This window comes from Leptonychotes weddellii, chromosome 5 (assembly GCF_054177405.1).
Source record: "Leptonychotes weddellii isolate Sample4059 chromosome 5, ASM5417740v2, whole genome shotgun sequence".
NCBI classification, from domain to species: domain Eukaryota; kingdom Metazoa; phylum Chordata; class Mammalia; order Carnivora; family Phocidae; genus Leptonychotes; species Leptonychotes weddellii.
Genome location: NC_138373.1, coordinates 90,449,057 through 90,467,326, shown reverse-complemented (window position 1 = coordinate 90,467,326; position 18,270 = coordinate 90,449,057). Strand labels below are relative to the sequence as shown.

Genomic DNA, 18,270 nt, shown 5'->3' with positions numbered 1-18,270 from the left:
CCCACGCGGAGGCTGCGAGCGCGGGGCGCAGGCCGGCGGGGCACAGCAAGGCCCGGGGACGAGACGCGGACAGGGCGCCGGGCAGGAGAGCGTGTCGCCGGGCGCCGCCGCCGCTGTTGTCCGGGGTCCTGAAAGCCGGGAACTTCCCGGGACGCAGCGGCCACTTTTCTCTGTGTCGGAGCGGGGGATGTGGGGGTTTCAGGGACCGCACCTGCTAGGCCCGCCCTGGTCCTGGGCCCGGAGGTGCGGGCAGATGAGGCCCTCCCCAGCCCCCTGGGTGGGGGTGCGTGATTGGGGGGGCGGCGGTGAGCACGGCCGGGAGCGCCAGGCAGGACCCCGGTGGCCCTTCTCCGCCTCTCGGGCAGCCCCGCGCCGCGACCCCGCTCCACCTGCGCGCGAACTCCGGCGGCCGGGGACGCGGGCCCGGGCAGCTGAGCCTAAGTTTTCCAGGTTTTGGGGGCGGGAGGAGTGGTGTTTCAGGGCAGGGGCGGGAAACGCGACCGAGGCATGCGCAGTGGGGCGGAGGAGGCATTGTGGGCTGGGGGAGGGATTGAGGTACGGCGCCTCCCTGCAAGGCGGGTTCGTGCACGTTGGTCCCCAAAGTGTGGCCCGGCGCCCCGCTGCGTTGAGGCATCTTCGCTAACGACGTCTGGGGCAAGGACACGGCGGAGAACACCAGCCACAAGTCCTACCGGCCGCTCTGCGTCCTCACCTTCAAGTGAGTCCCTCACCTCGCGCAGTTGGCCCCTGGGTCCGGAGAAGTTGTGGGATCAGTTTTCTTGGTTTTGTTTGTTTGTTTGTTTTGTTTTGCCACCGCTCCCTCCACACTTCGCTCCACATCTGGCCACACCACTGTCCCACCTTTTCCACAAGAAAGAATTATAGAGAATGCTAGTGGTCTTTAGGTTGTTTGCCCTAAATGCATATAGCCTGCCTTCAATACTTAGGGAAACCTTCCTGAGCCCAGGGAATAAAGATCTCAGTGAGTGTTTAGAGAGAGCCAACTAAACTGTTCATTCATTCAACAGTTATTTAGAACATAACCTACATGTGCAGTTACTGTGCCAGCCACTGGGGATAGGGTCCTCAGTGATAAAGCTCAGGTAAGAGATGATTGAAGGCAATGGAAGTTTTATGGAGAAAAAGGAAGTACCAGCCAAATTAATATTAGCTGAGGTATCCAGAGTAGATGAGTTAATGAATGGAGATTTAAATTTCACCCTTGTTGTGTGGGGAACAAAAAGGGGCTGTGATACTCCTGGATAATGAAGTTTTTCCTGTGTGTCATCTAGTGAGTCCCTGGACAAAGACATCTTCTGAAGCCGTCTATTTTTTATCATTTAATTTACATGACTTCTTTTGGAACAATATTCATACTTTCCCTAACTTTGATGACTGTAACTCCACTTAACACTCCAAAAAAAAAAAAGAGAGAAAGAAAGAAATGCTTGATTATGCCAAAGTAATATGACCTCCACCCCCAATACACATACATGATAATAGGTACTTTCTATTCACAAGGCTCTGTGAGATCTGTGTCGTGGTTACTTCTGGGATATAATCTTTCATGCATCTTCAGCTTATTCATTACACACTCTTGTTGCATTCTAGAAAACCTGTGTTCTTTGTGCATTCCAGGCTCACTCAAACACACTGCGCCTTCAGGGTTTTTGCACTTTCTGCTTTCTCTTCCCCCAGATATTCTCCAGGTTGGTCCCCAGTACAATGTAAGCTCCAAGAGGTGTATCTTTAGCCCCTAGAAGTTGCTGCTTAACAAATGTTAATGAATATGATTATTTTTGTGACTGTTTAGGAACTTTTCCAGATAATTAAGGTTAATAAGGTTGGTCTTTGCCTTTTTTTTTTTTTTTTTATAATGGAGGTACGAAATTTCCTTGGCCCTATTTCCTAACTAGGATGTCCCTGGACACCTCGAGGTCCTGGTTACTGGGGAATGCTCTGATTCCCAGCAGGGCTCTTGTGTCTCTCAGCTGGAATCTGCTGTGACTGTGACTTTCCATGAAGAATGAGGATCCTCAGCACTTCCTCCAAGACAGTGTAGTGAAGGATGATTGCTGGTGGATGGTGCTATAGAGTTCAAGTCTGTAAATACCCGGACGGGAACCTCAGAACTACTGGAAGTTCTTTTCCTACCCTACTACCTCAGAACTAAATTCCTGCTTTTTTGGTAACCTGCTTTCTTGAGGAGGGTCATTTTTTTTTTTTTTTTTTCCCCCAGTCCACAGGCAGGAAGCTATGGACTTTTTTACCTCTTAAAGTACAGGACCTGAAAATAGCTTCTCTTCCAAGCAATTAACGTGAATCCCTCTTCCCTCCACTACTCCACCAGTCACAGATCTTTAAAAGAAGGGCAAACCTTTGCTAAAAACCACTAAAACCTAGCAGTCACTTTTGAAGAAAATAACATTTTTTAAATCTAATTTGCATTATTTGCTGACTTCCTTTTCTGAGGGTTTTCTTTTGGGACTCGCCACCTTCTACGTGTGGTTAGTGACTTTCTTTGGTGCAATTGTTACTCTGAATACTAAGATGACAAGAGTGACAAAAACTAGCCCTGAACCTGGTCATGGGCATGGGCTCCTCTGGTCAAGAGGAGGCCCCTTTCCTTTAAAGCTATGTGAGGATGTCGTGCATTAAGCTTGAATCACAGCCACGAACTTTGCTTGATTTAAATGTTGGCATTGGCGCCTGCGAATCACATCCTCTGGTACTTTGGATACATGAAGACGATGATTTGCTGATTTGTTTTTGGTACTGGATGAAATGGAGAAGAAGAGCAACCAAAATGATGAAGAGCCAGAGAGACTCGCCTGAGAGGAAAAACAAGAAGAATCAGATGATATTTACTGGTTGAAAGATTTAAGAAGACGATGGAAACCACTTCTGAGCATTTGAGAGCAGAGATGATGGTAAGAGATGGGGAAGAAGACCAGCAGCCTTAGAGGAAGACAGGAGAATGCGCTGGGTTTGCAATTGGGCTGTGGAAACTCACCTGGAAATTGTTGTAGAACCCTTCATTTGAGACACTGGAAATGGATGATCAAAGAGTGTATTTAAATTTTTTCTTGCTGTAATTTTAACTTAAACGATAGTGAATGCATATTGAGTTACCAGAGAGAGTGGAGTTCAGTTGGAAAGTGTGGCAGCTGGTGCTCTGTACCTTGCCCTTAAATTTGTAGACCTGTGTTTCTTATTGTCTCAGCTCTGCCTGCTGTTATTTACCTGAGCTGCTTAGTAAATAGGCAGATCTGTGGGCCTCCTGCCAGATATAGTGAATTAGAATCTATGGAGTTGGGTTTAGGGAATCTGCATTTGCAGGAGGCAGGGATTCCTAGATACTTAGAAATTTAGAAACCATGGGGTGTATTTAGCACTTACAGTTTGAAGTATTTTCCTTGCATTAATTTGCTTTATCTTAAAGGGAACATGTGAGGAAACTGAGGCACAGAGAAGTTAAGTTACTTGCTCAGCTGATGCAGCTAAGAAGCATCAGAGCCAGGATTGCCCCTCACCTGGCAGCCTGGCTCTTGACTCTGGGCTCTTAATCACCATGCTGGGCAACCTCTCTGAGGACAGTTACCTTTGAAATCTCATCGGCCTCATGGGCTGCATCAGCCAGGGGAAATGATTTACACTCTCCTTTTATCAAAGGTGGATTCGTCTTTTCTAGGAGCACCTGGGTGGCTCACTCGGTTGAGCGTTTGACTCTTGATTTAGGTTCAGATCATGATCTCAGCTTAACGCTCAGCGGGGACTCTGCTTCTCCCTTTCTCGCTCTCTCCCCCTCTCTCTCCTTCTGACCCTCCCCCCTCGCACACACTGCTCTCTCTCTCTCCTGCTCTCTCTGTCTCTAAAAATAAATCTTTTTTAAAAAGGTGAATTCATCTTTTGTTTTTACCTAGAAAAGAATGAATGATTTAAAGTGCACTATGTCTATGTGTGAAATGTGTGTAAATATGTGGTAAAACTAACTTTGAATGGAAAACTCTGGGTTTGTCATTTATTCTGACAGTAAAAGGCTGAGAGAACTTTAATTTTGAAAAGTGCCTTTTGCGATTGAAACAGAAAGATGTTTTCTTGAGGGTTTTTGTTGCTTCTCCAAAAATTAGGTTGCGATTGCCTGCCTGCAAAAGTAGTTCAACTCAGGGCTTAACAGACTGGACCTCAAGGAAGCATATTATAGGTCTTTTCAGGCTAGTATCCTTTAAACTGTGAATCTTATACTATCAACCTTGTTTTATTTGGCATTCTGTTAACCATCAATTCTATACTTCTTTTAATTTGTATACTATCATAGTATAGAAATTAATGGGGCAAGAGTTTGAAGTATTTTTTAGTTATCAAAGAAAGCTGGAATTGTGTTCTTTTTTAAAAAAATTTTTTATTGTTATGTTAATCACCATACATTAAATTGAAATTATGTTCTTTATGTTTTGGTGTTAAACACTTCATCAGGAATTCAATAATATATGAATTCGCAAACATTTAATGAACACTGATCTTCGTGTTAGACTTAAACTTTGAGCAAGACAGATGAAATTCCTGCCCACAGGAACTTAATCTATTAGGTTGAGCCATATGAAATTGCTAATATTGAAGAGGTTTTTGAGTTTGAGAATTGGCAATTTCATATGATTCAATTTCATAGCAGGGAGAGGCAAAAAACAAATATTTTAATGAATAAAGAAGAAAAATTAAGGCGATAAGTACTTTTGCCAGGTATCAAGCTCTTTCCTTTTGCCTCCAAACCCTTCCCTGCTCTTTCTCTGCTTACCTTGGTGTTGCTAGGGATCAGACTGTGCAAACCACTTGTTTGCTTTGCCAGCTGCATCCCTGCCAACAAAAAGCCGGAGGGAGAGGCTGCAAGGCTGGGGGTGGGGATGGGAAGAAGGGGCTCACTCCTTGCAGTCTGCTTCCTGTCCACTTGTGATTCCCTTAGCATCACCCATCAGGCCTCCTCCCGGCCCTACAACGGTGCCTGCTGTGGCAGGAGCTGAGTCTGGTTTGCAGTTTTCTCTGTATGTGCAGAATCACCTTCATGGCCAGCCCCCCAGGAATAGCAGCACCAGCTGGTGTTAATTTCACTTAATTTCGGCTCTGCCAGGTCCCTATTCCAAACTTCTTCTTTAGAATAATTCCAGCCTCTTTCCTTTGTTTCTCCAGCCCTAGGGTGGGAACCTGCTTCCAGTGTTGCTGCCTTCGTGATACCTAGTTTTCTCTTCTTGTCTCTTCAGTTACTCGGTTAACAACTTCACACCTGGTTATCATAATACTCAGTTTGCTCTCAAAATACCTGGTATGGCTTTTGTCTCCTGACTGGATCTTGACTGATGCAGGGCCATACAGGGAATTAAGATAGGGCTATGTGAGGGATGACTACTTAAAATTGAGCGCTTGGTGGGGGGAGGGGAACTCCGCAGAGGTGACATTTAAAATAAATCTCAAAGACAGGAGGGCAGGGAGCCAGGCAAGGGCATAGCTGTTTCAAAGCATTAGGGTGGGAGGCTGGATGCAAGGGGAGGGGAGAGAGTGTTGCAGTTGCCTGGTTGTTGAGGGGAGTGGTAGGCAGCAGTCAGAAAGGGAGCTCTGGCGCCAGGCTAGGGAGCTTTCATTTGATTCTAGTAAGTTGGAGGATATTCAGCAAATTAATGGGGTGATCACATTTACATTTTAAAAGCTCACTCTGGCTTTGTGTGGAAAATGGATTGTAGGGATTGAGAATCAAAATAGACTGGCTAGGAGGTATTTGCTGTGGTCCAGGTGAGGGTGGTGGCAGCTTCAACCAGGTGGTCGAGAGAGAGATCGTGAGCTTCAGCCAGGTAGCAGGAGAGATGGTGAGAGTAGACAAATTGGGTAAGAAGTCGACAGGTACTTTGGAGAAGTGAAAGGACCCAATGCAGCATTGATGTGTAGGGTAAGGAAAAAAGAGGAATTGAGGAAAATTTGCAGTGTGTATGTAGTAGCTCTCCATTAAGCCCACTCACCCATTCATACACAGGAACACATATATGTCCCCACATTCACACACTCAGTTCACACACACACACACACACACACACACACACGCATATAGTCACAAGCTGGAGGCTTCTCTTCAAGATAGCACGGGATTCATCAATCACCGCTCTGTGACTCCTACCAGGGCACCTTACTTGGCTTTCATCCAGCTCACATTTCTCTATCTTCTATGTAGAGATTTTGTGAGAGATTCTGATAAATGCCTTTTCAAAACTAAATATGTGAGTGTATTTATAGCACTCCCAGCTTAATGATCCTATTTTAAAAATGAGGTTTATTAGTTCGGTCTTTGTTTCTAAACCCATATTGGCTTTCAGTCTAACCAGAGATCCTTTTCTAAGTGCTTACAAACCATTTATTTAGTAATCTATTCCAGAATGTTTTATCATTTGGTGTCGAGCTCATTCATCTATATTTTTAGAGCTCACTTGCCATATTTTAGAAATTAGGAAATACTTTTGACTCTACATTTATGGCTCCTTTCTATTTCTCATCCTTAAATGTGAAGGTATTTCACATAGTTCTCTCGTTACAGCAGCTGCTCCATATTTGGTAATACTTTTTGATGTTCTGAAATCTAATTGAACACACTTCGAACGTGAGGCACTCTCTCCTAATCTATCACAGGAGAGAAGAAAAAAGATCCATGTAGATTGTATATGCACATCTTTAAATACGATGCATGTGGACCACCGAAGGTGAGGTATGCCTTCCACTTTAGATCACTTAATGTATCTCGGAAGAGTGTAGTAACAGAATAATACCATCTTTCAAGATTTTTTACTTTTATTTCTTGGGAATGCAATAAGTTCTTTATCTCTTTTAAATAATGATGCTATGTTGTGTAGTCTGAACGTTTGGTCTGAATTAGTGTATCTGTGGGTATCAGTCATGTGTATCAAGGATAAGACCTAATGGATGTCTTACCTTGTTCCCCTGCTTCACACCTAGGCTTTCAATACAAAAAAGAAAATGTGGAATTACCAATGTTTAGATGTCATGAAGTAGGAAGCTAGTACTGGCTCTTTGTGCCTTTTACTTGCAAGGGAATGAGCAGCAATGTTGTAGATAAGAGCTAATCTGATCATGAAAAATAAGTATTGGTAGAAAATTAGGAAAAATCCAGAAATGTACAAAAATGAAAAACCCATGTGTAATCCTACCATTGTTAACATTTTGGTGTGCCTCCTCTCATTCTTCATACGTAGATGATATTGTATATATGGTATATATTTAACAAATATTCATATGTGTTAAATGAACACACATACTATATATATGTATGTTTATGATTATTTTATTTAACTGGATGTCATAATGTAATGCTGTTCTGCAGTTTGCTTTTTATACTTAATAGATCATCAACATTTTCTTCTACAGTTCAGTTTATAACTTATTACACAGATAATAAGACTTTTTTATGCATTCATGTCTTTTAAAAAAATAGGAACCCACTGCATCATTTAATTATCTTCTTTAAAAAAATACTTATATAATAAAAATATATCCCCATGTCAGTATAGTTTCACATTATCATTTTTTAAAAGATTTTATTTATTTATTTGACAGAGAACGTGAGAAAGGGAACACAAGCAGGGGGAGTGGGAGAGGGAGAAGCAGGCTTCCTGCAGAGCAGGGACCCTGATGTAGGGCTCGATCCCAGGACCCTGCAATCATGACCTGAATTGAAGGCAGATGCTTAATGACTGAGCCACCCAGGTGCCCCTCACATTATCATTTTTAATTGCCCATAATAGTTCATGGTGTTAATTTGATTATTTACCAAAACCAATTTGATCATTTCCCTATGGTTGGACATTTACTTTTTTTATTTTTCGGGTTTTTGCTCCTGTAATAATATGATAGGGAGCATTTCTGTACACTTACATCTTTGTGCACTTCCTTGGTTATTTCCTCTTATGAGAATTCTGGCGGTGGAATTGCTTGGTCAAACATTATGTGCTTTTTTAAAGCTTTTGAGACATATTGATACATATGCTTCTGCAACCTGGACATTCACCAATGGTATAAGATTGCCTTTTTCCTCTCACTGTGATCATAAGTATGAATGATTTTAACAGTGGCTTTGTTGTTCTAGAAAGTTCAGTCTGAGGAAGCAGGAAATAGTGTAAAGGCAGCCACAGGGAGATGGGCTCCAAGGTGGCCGAGCCTGCCTTCTGGTGCCTGGGACCCCCCATCTTGCCCTTGTCTCTCCAGAGTTTTGTTTTTCTGGTGCTTTCTGATGTCTAGCAGCAATCCCACTCTTCCATTTACAGAGTGTGATGCTCTGTCCAGGTCTCAGTGGACTTCCTTGTCTTGTCCACTGCTCTGTTTTCATTCCTCTGAGAGGGGCTTGTGAAATGAGTCATTTCACATCAGGCTCTAAGAAAGCTGAGCTATGTAGAAGCTGTGTCCAGACACACTGGGTCAAGTCTCACTTAAGAGTGCTGACGTTAAATCTCACCCAACATTTAATTCTTCTGGCCATTAGTGGACGCATGATTACTTCACTTTATTCCAGTGGGAGTGGAAATGGAATGGACAACAAGATCTCTTCTGTTGCCATTCGGTTGATTGTCAAACTATAATTTGGGATGTTCAAAATGTTGTAAGTTAGAAGGTTAGCAGGGCTCCTTGCTCTTTCCCCATACCTTGCCCTATGCATCTCCTCCATCTGACTATTCCTGAGTTACAGCCTTTTACAATAAACTGGTCATCTAGTAAGTAAAATGTTTCTCTGAGTTCTGTGAGCCCTTGAAGAAAATTAATTGAACCTCTGACATAATCACAGTCAGAAGCATAGATAATAACCTGGGCTTGCAACTGGCCTCTGAAGGGGGTGAGGGGCAGTCTTGTGGGACTGAGTTCTTAACCTGGAATCTGATGCTGTGTTTGGGTAGATAATGTCAGAATTGAGTTGAATTGTAGGACACCCGGCTCCTGTCAGAGAATCGTTCATTGGTTTGGAGAAAACCGCACCTTCCCCCAATTGGGTCCAGCAACCCAAAAGAATGCTGCATGCTCTCTTCTAGCAACAAATAATAGTGATCTCAGATACAAGAATTAACAAACCAAACCAAACCACACTGAAACACTTAAAATAGCCACCTCCATTTTTATTAAGAGGTGCATGTATTTTATTTAATATTTATTTATAAAAGATTACAATCGAGTTATATTGATTCTATATTAATAATTGTAATAACAATTCAAAATAATTTTTAACATAAGGCTTTATGATCAAAAGGAAAAATTTAAATTTATGTGCATATTTTGATGCAGAGAAATAGGACAATCAACAAAAGAATTTCAAGCATAAAAATACCTTAGAGTAAGATGAAATGCTGAGAGGAAAATGGAATGGAAATACGAGTTTCAGGAGAAAAAAGAAGGATATAAAATGACTGTTCACATTTGTATAAGTAGATGATCATAGGCTTCAGCATTTAGATACTATAGGGTACAAAGCAGTGATATCACTTTTATTTTATCATGCCAACACAGTGCACTGGATATAATATTCTTCCAACTAATTACATTTATGATGACAAAATTTAGGTATCAACTTAGAAAGGTAAAATTTAATATATAGTTTAAAGAAATTATTTTAGGAAATACATGTGGAAAAAGTACAAAGACCACTATTCTAAGTTCTATAGAATGTCTTATGACAGTCTCTGTAGGCAGTGTCTTCCTCTTTTTATTCTATTTTTAAAACGATTTTATTTATTAGAGAGCATGGGGTGGGGGCGGTTGGGGGAGAGGGAGAGAGAATCTCAAGCAGACTCCACACTGAGTGCAGAGCCCAGTACAGGGCTCCATCTCACAACCCCAAGACCATGACCCAAGCAGAACTCAGGAGCCAGTTGCTCAACACTGAACCATCCAGGGGCCCCTGTCTTACACTTTTAAAGGTGAAGCTCACAGACAGCATTATACCTCTAGCAAGCAATTTGATTTTAGTCCTGCTAAAAATCTGTGCTAATAGTTGTGTGGGGACAACTATTAGAAGAACAAACAATTGAGTAGGGCAGGAAACTCTCCCAGTTCAAAGCTTGCAGTGAGAGTGCATTAAACTGTAGGGAGTTTTGGTCAATATGATCACAAGCTGATAGAATTTAACTTGGAGACTAAGAAAAAGTGAATAGCCTATTAGCAGAATGACCTTTTAAAAAGGTTTTAACACACTTTGGGACTAATTGAAAAGAATCATGGAAACAAGATAGAAGAGCAAAGTAGTTGAAGAGCTGGGCATCATTTAGGGAAAGATGTTCTAGAAGGCCATTTGCATTCACAAAAAGATCCAGGAGGTAGGTGTAGGAAGGAGGTAAGAAAATTTGTCTGAGGAATCAAGTTATACTAGGAAATGAAAAAGAGAAGACTCATTTAAGTAGACTCCAGGTCAGGTTCCTAAGGAAAAAAAGATGCATTTTGTGGATGACAAAGGGGTGAAAAAATATATGGGAACTATCTCTTTGTTGTTAAGTGTTGAACAAAAAACAAGGACCATAAATGATATCAGAAATTATGGCAAATAACTAATTAACTTCCAGTTTTACTGAGACATAATTGACATATAACACTGTCTTTTTTTTTTTTTTAAAGATTTATTTATTTTAGAGAGAGAGTGAGCCACTGACTGAGCTACCCAGGCACCCCAACATTGTCTTAGTTTTAAGTGTACAACATAATGATTTGATATATGTATATGTTATTAAATGATTACCACAATTTAATTACCATTAAATGATTAGCTGCCACCTGGGTGGCTCAGTTGGTTAAGCACCAGACTCTTGATTTCAGCTCAGGTCATGATCTCAGGGTCTTGAGATCAAGCCCTGTGTCGGGCTTGGTGCTCAGTGCAGAGTCTGCTTGAGATTCTCTTTCTTCTTCTGCCTCTCCCCCTGCTCATGCATGCGCTCTCTCTCTCTAAAATAAATAAATAAAATCTTCTAAAAACATGATTACCACAGTAAGTTTAGTTAACATCCATCATCTCACATATTTATAAATTTTTTCTTGTAATGAGAACTTTAAGTTCTACTTTCTTTAGTTTAAGTAAATTGATTAATTTTTTAAAAAATTTACTCTCTTAGCAACTTTCAGATATATAGTACAATATTCTTAACTATAGTTACCATGCTATACATTAAATCCCCAGAACTTATTTATCTTATTACTGAAAGTTTGTACCTTTTAACCACCTTCCTCTATTTTCCCCACCTCCCAAACCCCACCTCTGCAACCACCAATCTATTCTCTGTATTTGTGAGTTTGGGTTTCTTTTTCTTTTTTTTTAGATTTTATATATAAGTGAGATCACAGTGTTTTTTTCCTTCTGTCTTATCTCACTTAGCATTAATACCCTCGTGGTCCATCCATGTTGCTACAAATGCCAAGATTTCCTTCTTTTCTATGGCTGAATAGTATTCCATTATATACATTACATTTTCTTCACTCATTCATCTGTCAGTGGATAGTTAGGTTATATACATGTCATGGCTAATGTAAATAATGCTGCTGTGAATATAGGGATGCAGATACCCCTTTGAGGTAGTGATTTCATTTCTTTAATATACATTACCAGATGTGGAACAGCAAACTTAGATTGTTTTCTTTTTGGCCTAGAATAACATGTTGATGTGATATAATAAGACTATTTTATCTTCCATATTATTTATACACTGAACAAATAATGAGTAACTAGTTTGCAAGGTTCTCTGCTAAGTTTCAGGGGGTATTTGAATAGATACAGCCTTGTCCCTGCCCATACATTACTTAAAATATCAAAGAAAAACACCACAACACATAAATGTCTATAGGAGCAAGCAATATGTTATGCTACAAAAAAGCAATTTTCAACTTGGGTAGACAGGGAAGAATTAATTTACTCCTCTTTTTATAAATATGTTCACAGTGCACAACAGCCCTGAGAGGAGCTGGGATGCAGCAGTGACCGTGAGGGACCCAGTCTCCACCCTCCTGGTCATGCTGATTATGCAGAGGGATGTGAAGTCACTCTGGTGCTAGTGGCTTGCAGTTTGAGGCAGAAATACTTATTTGCTCATTTGCATGTATTTTTCTATTGTTTTGAATAGGTCTTTGGTAGTTCCTAGTACCTCACACTTTAGCACTGCCTAATAATACACTTAACTCTACTTGTCTTAGCATGGCATTCAAGGCCTTTTATAGTGTGGCCCCAACTCCCCTCCAGCTTTGCCTCCCAATACCCTCCCCCACACCTTCCATTTATTTCATTCTCTTGTCCTTGAATGCATGCTTCCTTCACTTCTGCTTCCTGAAATTCTCCTAATCTGACTTTTAGTCTCAGTTCACAAGTCAGCTCTTTCATGAAACCTTCCCAGATCCTCCAGTCAAAATTATTCCCTTCCTTCTGTATTTCCCGATGGAACTTAGTTTTCTTTTTGATGTATGTAATTTCCAAGTGTCTTGACTCCCCATTAGATCTTAAACTCCTTGAACAATATTTGACAAATAGGAGGTACTTTAAAAAATACTTGTTCATTGGGGCACGTGGGTGGCTCAGTCGTTAAGCGTCTGCCTTCGGCTCAGGTCATGATCCCAGGGTCCTGGGATCGAGCCCGACGTCGGGCTCCCTGCGCTGCGGGAAGCCTGCTTCTCCCTCTCCCACTCCCCCTGCTTGTGTTCCCTCTCTGCTGTGTCTCTCTCTGTCAAATAAATAAATAAAATCTTAAAAAAATAATACTTGTTCACTGGAATAAAGCCCTCAGTTATTGAATCTGGTAGTGTTCGCTAATTGAATCACCGTGTGTGCCTTGTGTAGACATTTAGTGGTTGATTGCTAGTTCCTTGTTTTTCAGAAATTTGATCCCACCCTCCAAGGACTCCAGAAGAACATGGGATACAGGGTAAGTGCTCAATACTTGCTTGGTGCTTATGTCTGAATGTTCAGATGTGGCTGAAGAGGCCGGATGAACAGCTCCTTCTCAGTGCATTTATTCACATGGTAGTTGGTTCTCAGTCTGGCATTAGTGCTAGTACTTCTGACACTGTTTTCCTCTCTGAGTCTCTGCTCCAAGGGATGCTACATTTTTTATAGCAGTGTGCATTGTGCTGGCACATTCTGCTGCTATTGAGGCTTCCTAGTAGTGCCTAGTGGGACTGGGAGGGGACAAGTAGAGCTTCAGGGTACTATTAAAACATGAGCTATGCTTGCCCAGTCTGTAATTTCCTCATTCTGGCTTACCACCCGAGGAGCACTTGCAAGTCATGGTGTGATCTGTGTTTTGTATGCGCACATGTGCAGTGATGAGTGTTCATCCAGGTCCAGACACCTGGCTTTGCTCCAAGACCTTGCTGCTGCGGATCCTAATTCTGTTTCACCTTCAGGAAGCCTTGCAGGTGATGCTGAGCTTGGCGCTCAAGGAGCCTTGTGTGTAGATGGAGCAGATCTGGGCCTCCCAGCTGCTCTGCTCATAATCATTGCTTTCCAGACTGTGAGTCAGAGCTGGTGTGAAGCTTGACACCGTGGTGACACCACACTTCCCTTGCCTGCCTCCTTTAAATCATGCTGGCCTTCTTGAGTTCTTAGTTCCGCTCAGACTCACGGATCAATGGCCAGTGTGCGTTCTAGCAACAGCACCATGGTAGTAGCTGCAGCTCTCTGCTCCCAGTGACAATATTCAGCTGTGCCCAGGCTTTTCCTGGCTGTTCCAAATATCTATTGCTACATTCAAAACTACCCCAAAACTCAGTGGCTGAAAATATTTTATTATTATTACTGTTACCTATGATTCTGTGGATTAGGAATTCGGGGCACAGAAGGGATGATGTATCTCTGCTCATGTTGCTTGGAGATTCATCTGTGATGCTTCAAATAGTGGGAGGCTGGAACAAAGGAGGGTGGTGAGGCATAGTTGGTCTTCTTACATGGCGGTTCAGGGCTCTACAAGTTAGTGTTTCAAGATATAGAAAGTGGAGGCTGCCAGTCTTTTGCAGTCTGGGCCCGGAAACTGGCCCTAGTTTCATTGTATTCAGTTGGTTGTGAATTGAATTGGTCACAGAGCCAGCCCAGACTCAAGGATTGAATGCTTGGGGGAGTTGGTTCACTGGGGTCTCTTTGGAGATAAGCTTTCCTGCCAGTATAGGTAGTATAGAATTTCTCTGTATGTGTACTAGGTATCGATACATATGTATGCATATAACTGACTTTATATAGATTTGTAATTAATAGATTTACTAGACAATCTAATAAAGTCAACTAAAATCAACATCCATTTAAGCCTTAAATTAATAAGACAATATCCACAAGCTATACAAGGAAACTTATCTCATTGGTTTGTGGCCCCACCCTCTTAGTCTGAAAGGGAATGCTGGAGAGAGAGGCCCTGATATTTATTGAGCACTTCCAATCCAATTTATCCCATGATTTTTTTATATGTTATCCTACTTAATATAAAATTATATAAGGTTTCTTATATTTATAGATAAGACAGCCAGGTAGGTGATTGCAAAAATGGCCACAAATTCTTCCCTTACCATGAAGAGGGGGATTCTGTTTCTCTAGCCTTTGGATTTGTGCTCACCTTGTGCCCTACTTTGCCACATAGAATGCAGTGGAAGTGACAATGAGGAAGTTCTGAGCTTGGGCTACAAGAGGTTTTGCATACATCTGTTTTCACTCTTTGAACCTTGTCACCACCATGGGAACAAGCCCAGGTCACCTGCTGGAAGATGAGAGGAGGAGAGACCACATGGTGCAAAGATGAGCTATCCTAGTTGAGGCCCCAGGCATGTGAGAGAGGGCAGCTAAAATTAGCAGTAGACTGCAGATGCATGAGGGAGCCCAGAAGAGCCACCCAACTGGACTATATCCAAATTGCTGACCAGCACAATTTAAGCCCCTCTGGTTGCAGCAACTCATCAAATTCAGCCCTTCTCCCTTTCCAAGCCAATGGCTATGGGAGAAATGTTAAATGTGTTAATAAAATGTTAAATGTGTTAAATAAAAAAATTTAAGCCACTAAGTATTGGGGTGGTTTATTATTCAGTAAAAGCTTTCTGATCCATGAGCTCAGAGAGTTTAAATAAAATTGTATCCATGGGAGAGGAGAAGATGGCAGTGGAGTAGGAAGACCCTAGGCTCTGCTTGTCCTATGAATGCAACTAGATAACTATCAGATCATCCTAAATACCCCAGAAATCAACTTGAAGATTGCCAGAACAAACTCCACAAAAAAAGGTAGAGAAGAAGAGACCACATCAAAGAAGGTAGGAAATGTGGGGATGTGGTTTAGAAGAGAAATGGATCCTGGCTGCTGCAGAGCGGATGGAGCTGTGGTTGCAGAGAGAGGTAAGAGAGAGAGGTGAGAGAGAGAGAGGGGAGCACACAAGGAGAACATTTCTCCCATAGCCATTGGCTTGGAAAGGGAGAAGGGCTGAATTTGATGAGTTGCTGCAACCAGAGGGGCTTAAAGCCTGAAGTTTTAAGTGTCAGTGGGCTGGGCTGGGCCCCAGGAGAGTTCAGAGATGGAGTCTGGAGGCATCAGGGCTGCTCTTGGAAAGAAGGCAGGCAAACAACCCAGGGACATACAGTGTGGAAACAGTGATCTGAAGAGCATCTGGGTCACACAGTGGGGAGAGTTTGCTCTTCTTGGAGTGTGCCCCTGTGGGGCAGCATTCATAGAAAGACCTCTCTAGTATCAAAGGAGATGGCCAGCACCATTTTCCTCCTCTGCCCCTCAGCACAAACACAGAGCCACATGTAGGAATCAGCACAGCATGGGCACTGCTGTCTAATTTGCTCACACTAAGCTCCACCCCTCTGTGCTCCAGTGGGACTGCCCTTCTCAGTCATGCTTACCTACACTATAGTTACACACCACCCCCACCGGCCCTGTAGAAGACCAGCAGAAACAACTGCCCACACCATATCTCCTGACCAGAGTTTGGCAGGGCTTTATTTCTGGTGGAAGTGAAACAGATATAAGTAACATGCTTGATGGAGAATTTAAAGCAATGATCATAAGGATACTCACTGGACTTGAGAAAAGAATGGAAGATATCAGTGAGACCCTTACTAAAGAGATAAAAGAGTTAAAAAAGAATCAGAGATGAAGAGTGCAATAAAGGAGATTAGAAACACGCTTGATGCAATGAACAGTAGGCTGAAAGAATCAGAGGAATGAATTAATGACTTAGAAGAAAAATTAATGGAAAGCAATGAAGCTAAAGAAAAAAAGAGGAAGAAGAATTGTGCAAAATGAAGTAGGCTTAGGAAACTCACTGACTCTATCAAATGTAATAACATTCATGTTATAGGCATCCCAGAAGAAGAAGAGAGAGAAAGGGGACAGAAAATTTTTTGAAGAAATAATAGCTGAAAACTTCCCTAATGTGGGGATGGAAAGAGATATCCAGATCCAGGAGGCACAGAGAATTCCCATCAAAATCAGCAAAAGTGGACCCACACTAAGACATAGTGTAGTTAAACTGACAAAATATAATGATAAGAAAAAAATCCTAAAAGCAGAAAGACGAAAGAAGACAGTTACTTATGAGGGAAAACCCATAAGGCTATCAGCAGATTTTTCAGTAGAAACTCTCTAAGCCAGAAGGGACTGGCATAATATATTCAAAGTGCTGATTGGGAAAAATCAGCAGCCAAGAATACTCTAGCCATCAAGGCTAACATTCAAAATAGAAGGAGAAATAAAGAGTTTCACACCAAAAAAATTAATGGTGTTCATGACCACTAAACCAGTCCTGCAAGAAATACAAAAAGTGACAGTGGAAAAGAAAGACCAAAAGTGACAGTATGGAGATAGGAAACACAGAAGCAGCAAAAATGAATATTTCTATAAAAAAACCAGTCAAGGAACTCACAAAATAAAAGGAAGTAAAATACGACACTATATACCTATAATGTGGGGAGGACAGGAGTAAAAGGTTCAAACTTAAGTGACCATCAACTTAATATAGATTGCTCTATGCAGAAGATGTTATATATAAACATAACAGTAACCACAAATCAAAAATTACCAATAAATATGCAAAGAATAAAGAGAAAGAAATCCAAGTATATCACTAAAGAAGACCAGCAAACCATGAAAGAGAGAAATATAAGAAAGTATCAGAGAATGTCCCAGAAACAATCATAAAGCAAGTAATAAAATGGTAATAAACACATATCTATCAATTACTTTGAATGTAAATGGACTAAACGCTCCAATCAAAAGACATAGGGTGGTAGAATGGATAAAAAAAAAACAAGACCTGTCTATATGCTGTCTACAAGAGACTCATTTTAGACCTAAAGACATCTGAAGATTGAAAGTGAGGGGATGGAGAAACATTTATTATGCAAATGGATGTCAAAAGAAAGCCAGAGCAGCAACAGTTATATTGAACAAAATAGACTTTAAAACAAAGACTATAACGAGAGACAGAGAAGGGCACTATATAATAATAAAGGGGACAATCCAACAAGAAGATATAATGATTGTAAATATTTATGCACCCAACATGGGAGCACCCAAATACATAAAACAGCTAATAACAAACATAAAGTAATTGATAATAATACAATAATAGTAGAAGATTTTAACACCCCACTTATGTTGATGGACAGATCATCCAAACAGAAAATCTATAAGGAAACAGTGGCTTTGAATGACACACTAAGCCAGATGGATTTAACAGATATATCCAGAACATTTCATCCTGAACCAGCAGAATACACATTCCTTGCTAGTGCACATGGGACATTCTCCACAATAGATCACATATTAGGCCACAAAACAGGCCTCAACAAATTCAAGAAAATCAAAGTCATACCATGCACCTTTTCTGACCACAACACTATGAAGCTAGAAGTCCACCACAAGAAAAAATCTGGAGGTCACGAATACATGGAAGTTAAATAACATGCTACTAAACAATGAATGGGTCAACCAGGAAATAAAAGAAGAAATAAAGTACATAGAAACAAATGAAAATGAAAACACAACAGTCCAAAACCTTAAGTACATAACAGTACAGGCCTACCTCAAGAAGCAAGAAAAATCTCAAAGATCCTAAACTTACACCTAAAGGAGTTAGAAAAAGAACAACAAACAAAGCCAAGCCAGCAGAAGAAAGGAAATAATGATGATTAGAGCAGGAGGAAGATGAGATAGAAACAAAAAACAAAACAAAACAACCCCCCCCAAAAAAAACCCCCCCACAATAGAACAGATCAGTGAAACCAGG

The 18,270-nt window shown here is 41.3% G+C and overlaps 1 protein-coding gene across 35 annotated transcripts in view; it reads left to right on the top strand.

Annotated features, from left to right (window-relative positions):
- The first annotated feature begins 507 nt into the window (after positions 1-507).
- LOC145721757 (uncharacterized) overlaps positions 508-18,270 on the top strand; it is a 283,701-nt gene continuing 265,938 nt past the window's right edge. For 26 of the 35 annotated variants that reach the window (XR_014145631.1, XR_014145637.1, XR_014145628.1 and 23 more), the window contains exon 1: positions 508-718. Coding sequence is in view for 11 of the 35 variants with exons in the window: in XM_081821386.1 (XP_081677512.1) it covers positions 508-718 (211 nt within the window). In the remaining 24 variants the exon portion in view is untranslated. Of the gene's footprint in view, positions 719-4,130; positions 4,215-12,881; positions 12,930-18,270 lie in introns of all 35 variants that reach the window. The other 9 variants (XR_014145641.1, XR_014145640.1, XM_081821398.1 and 6 more) reach the window with 7 other exon arrangements.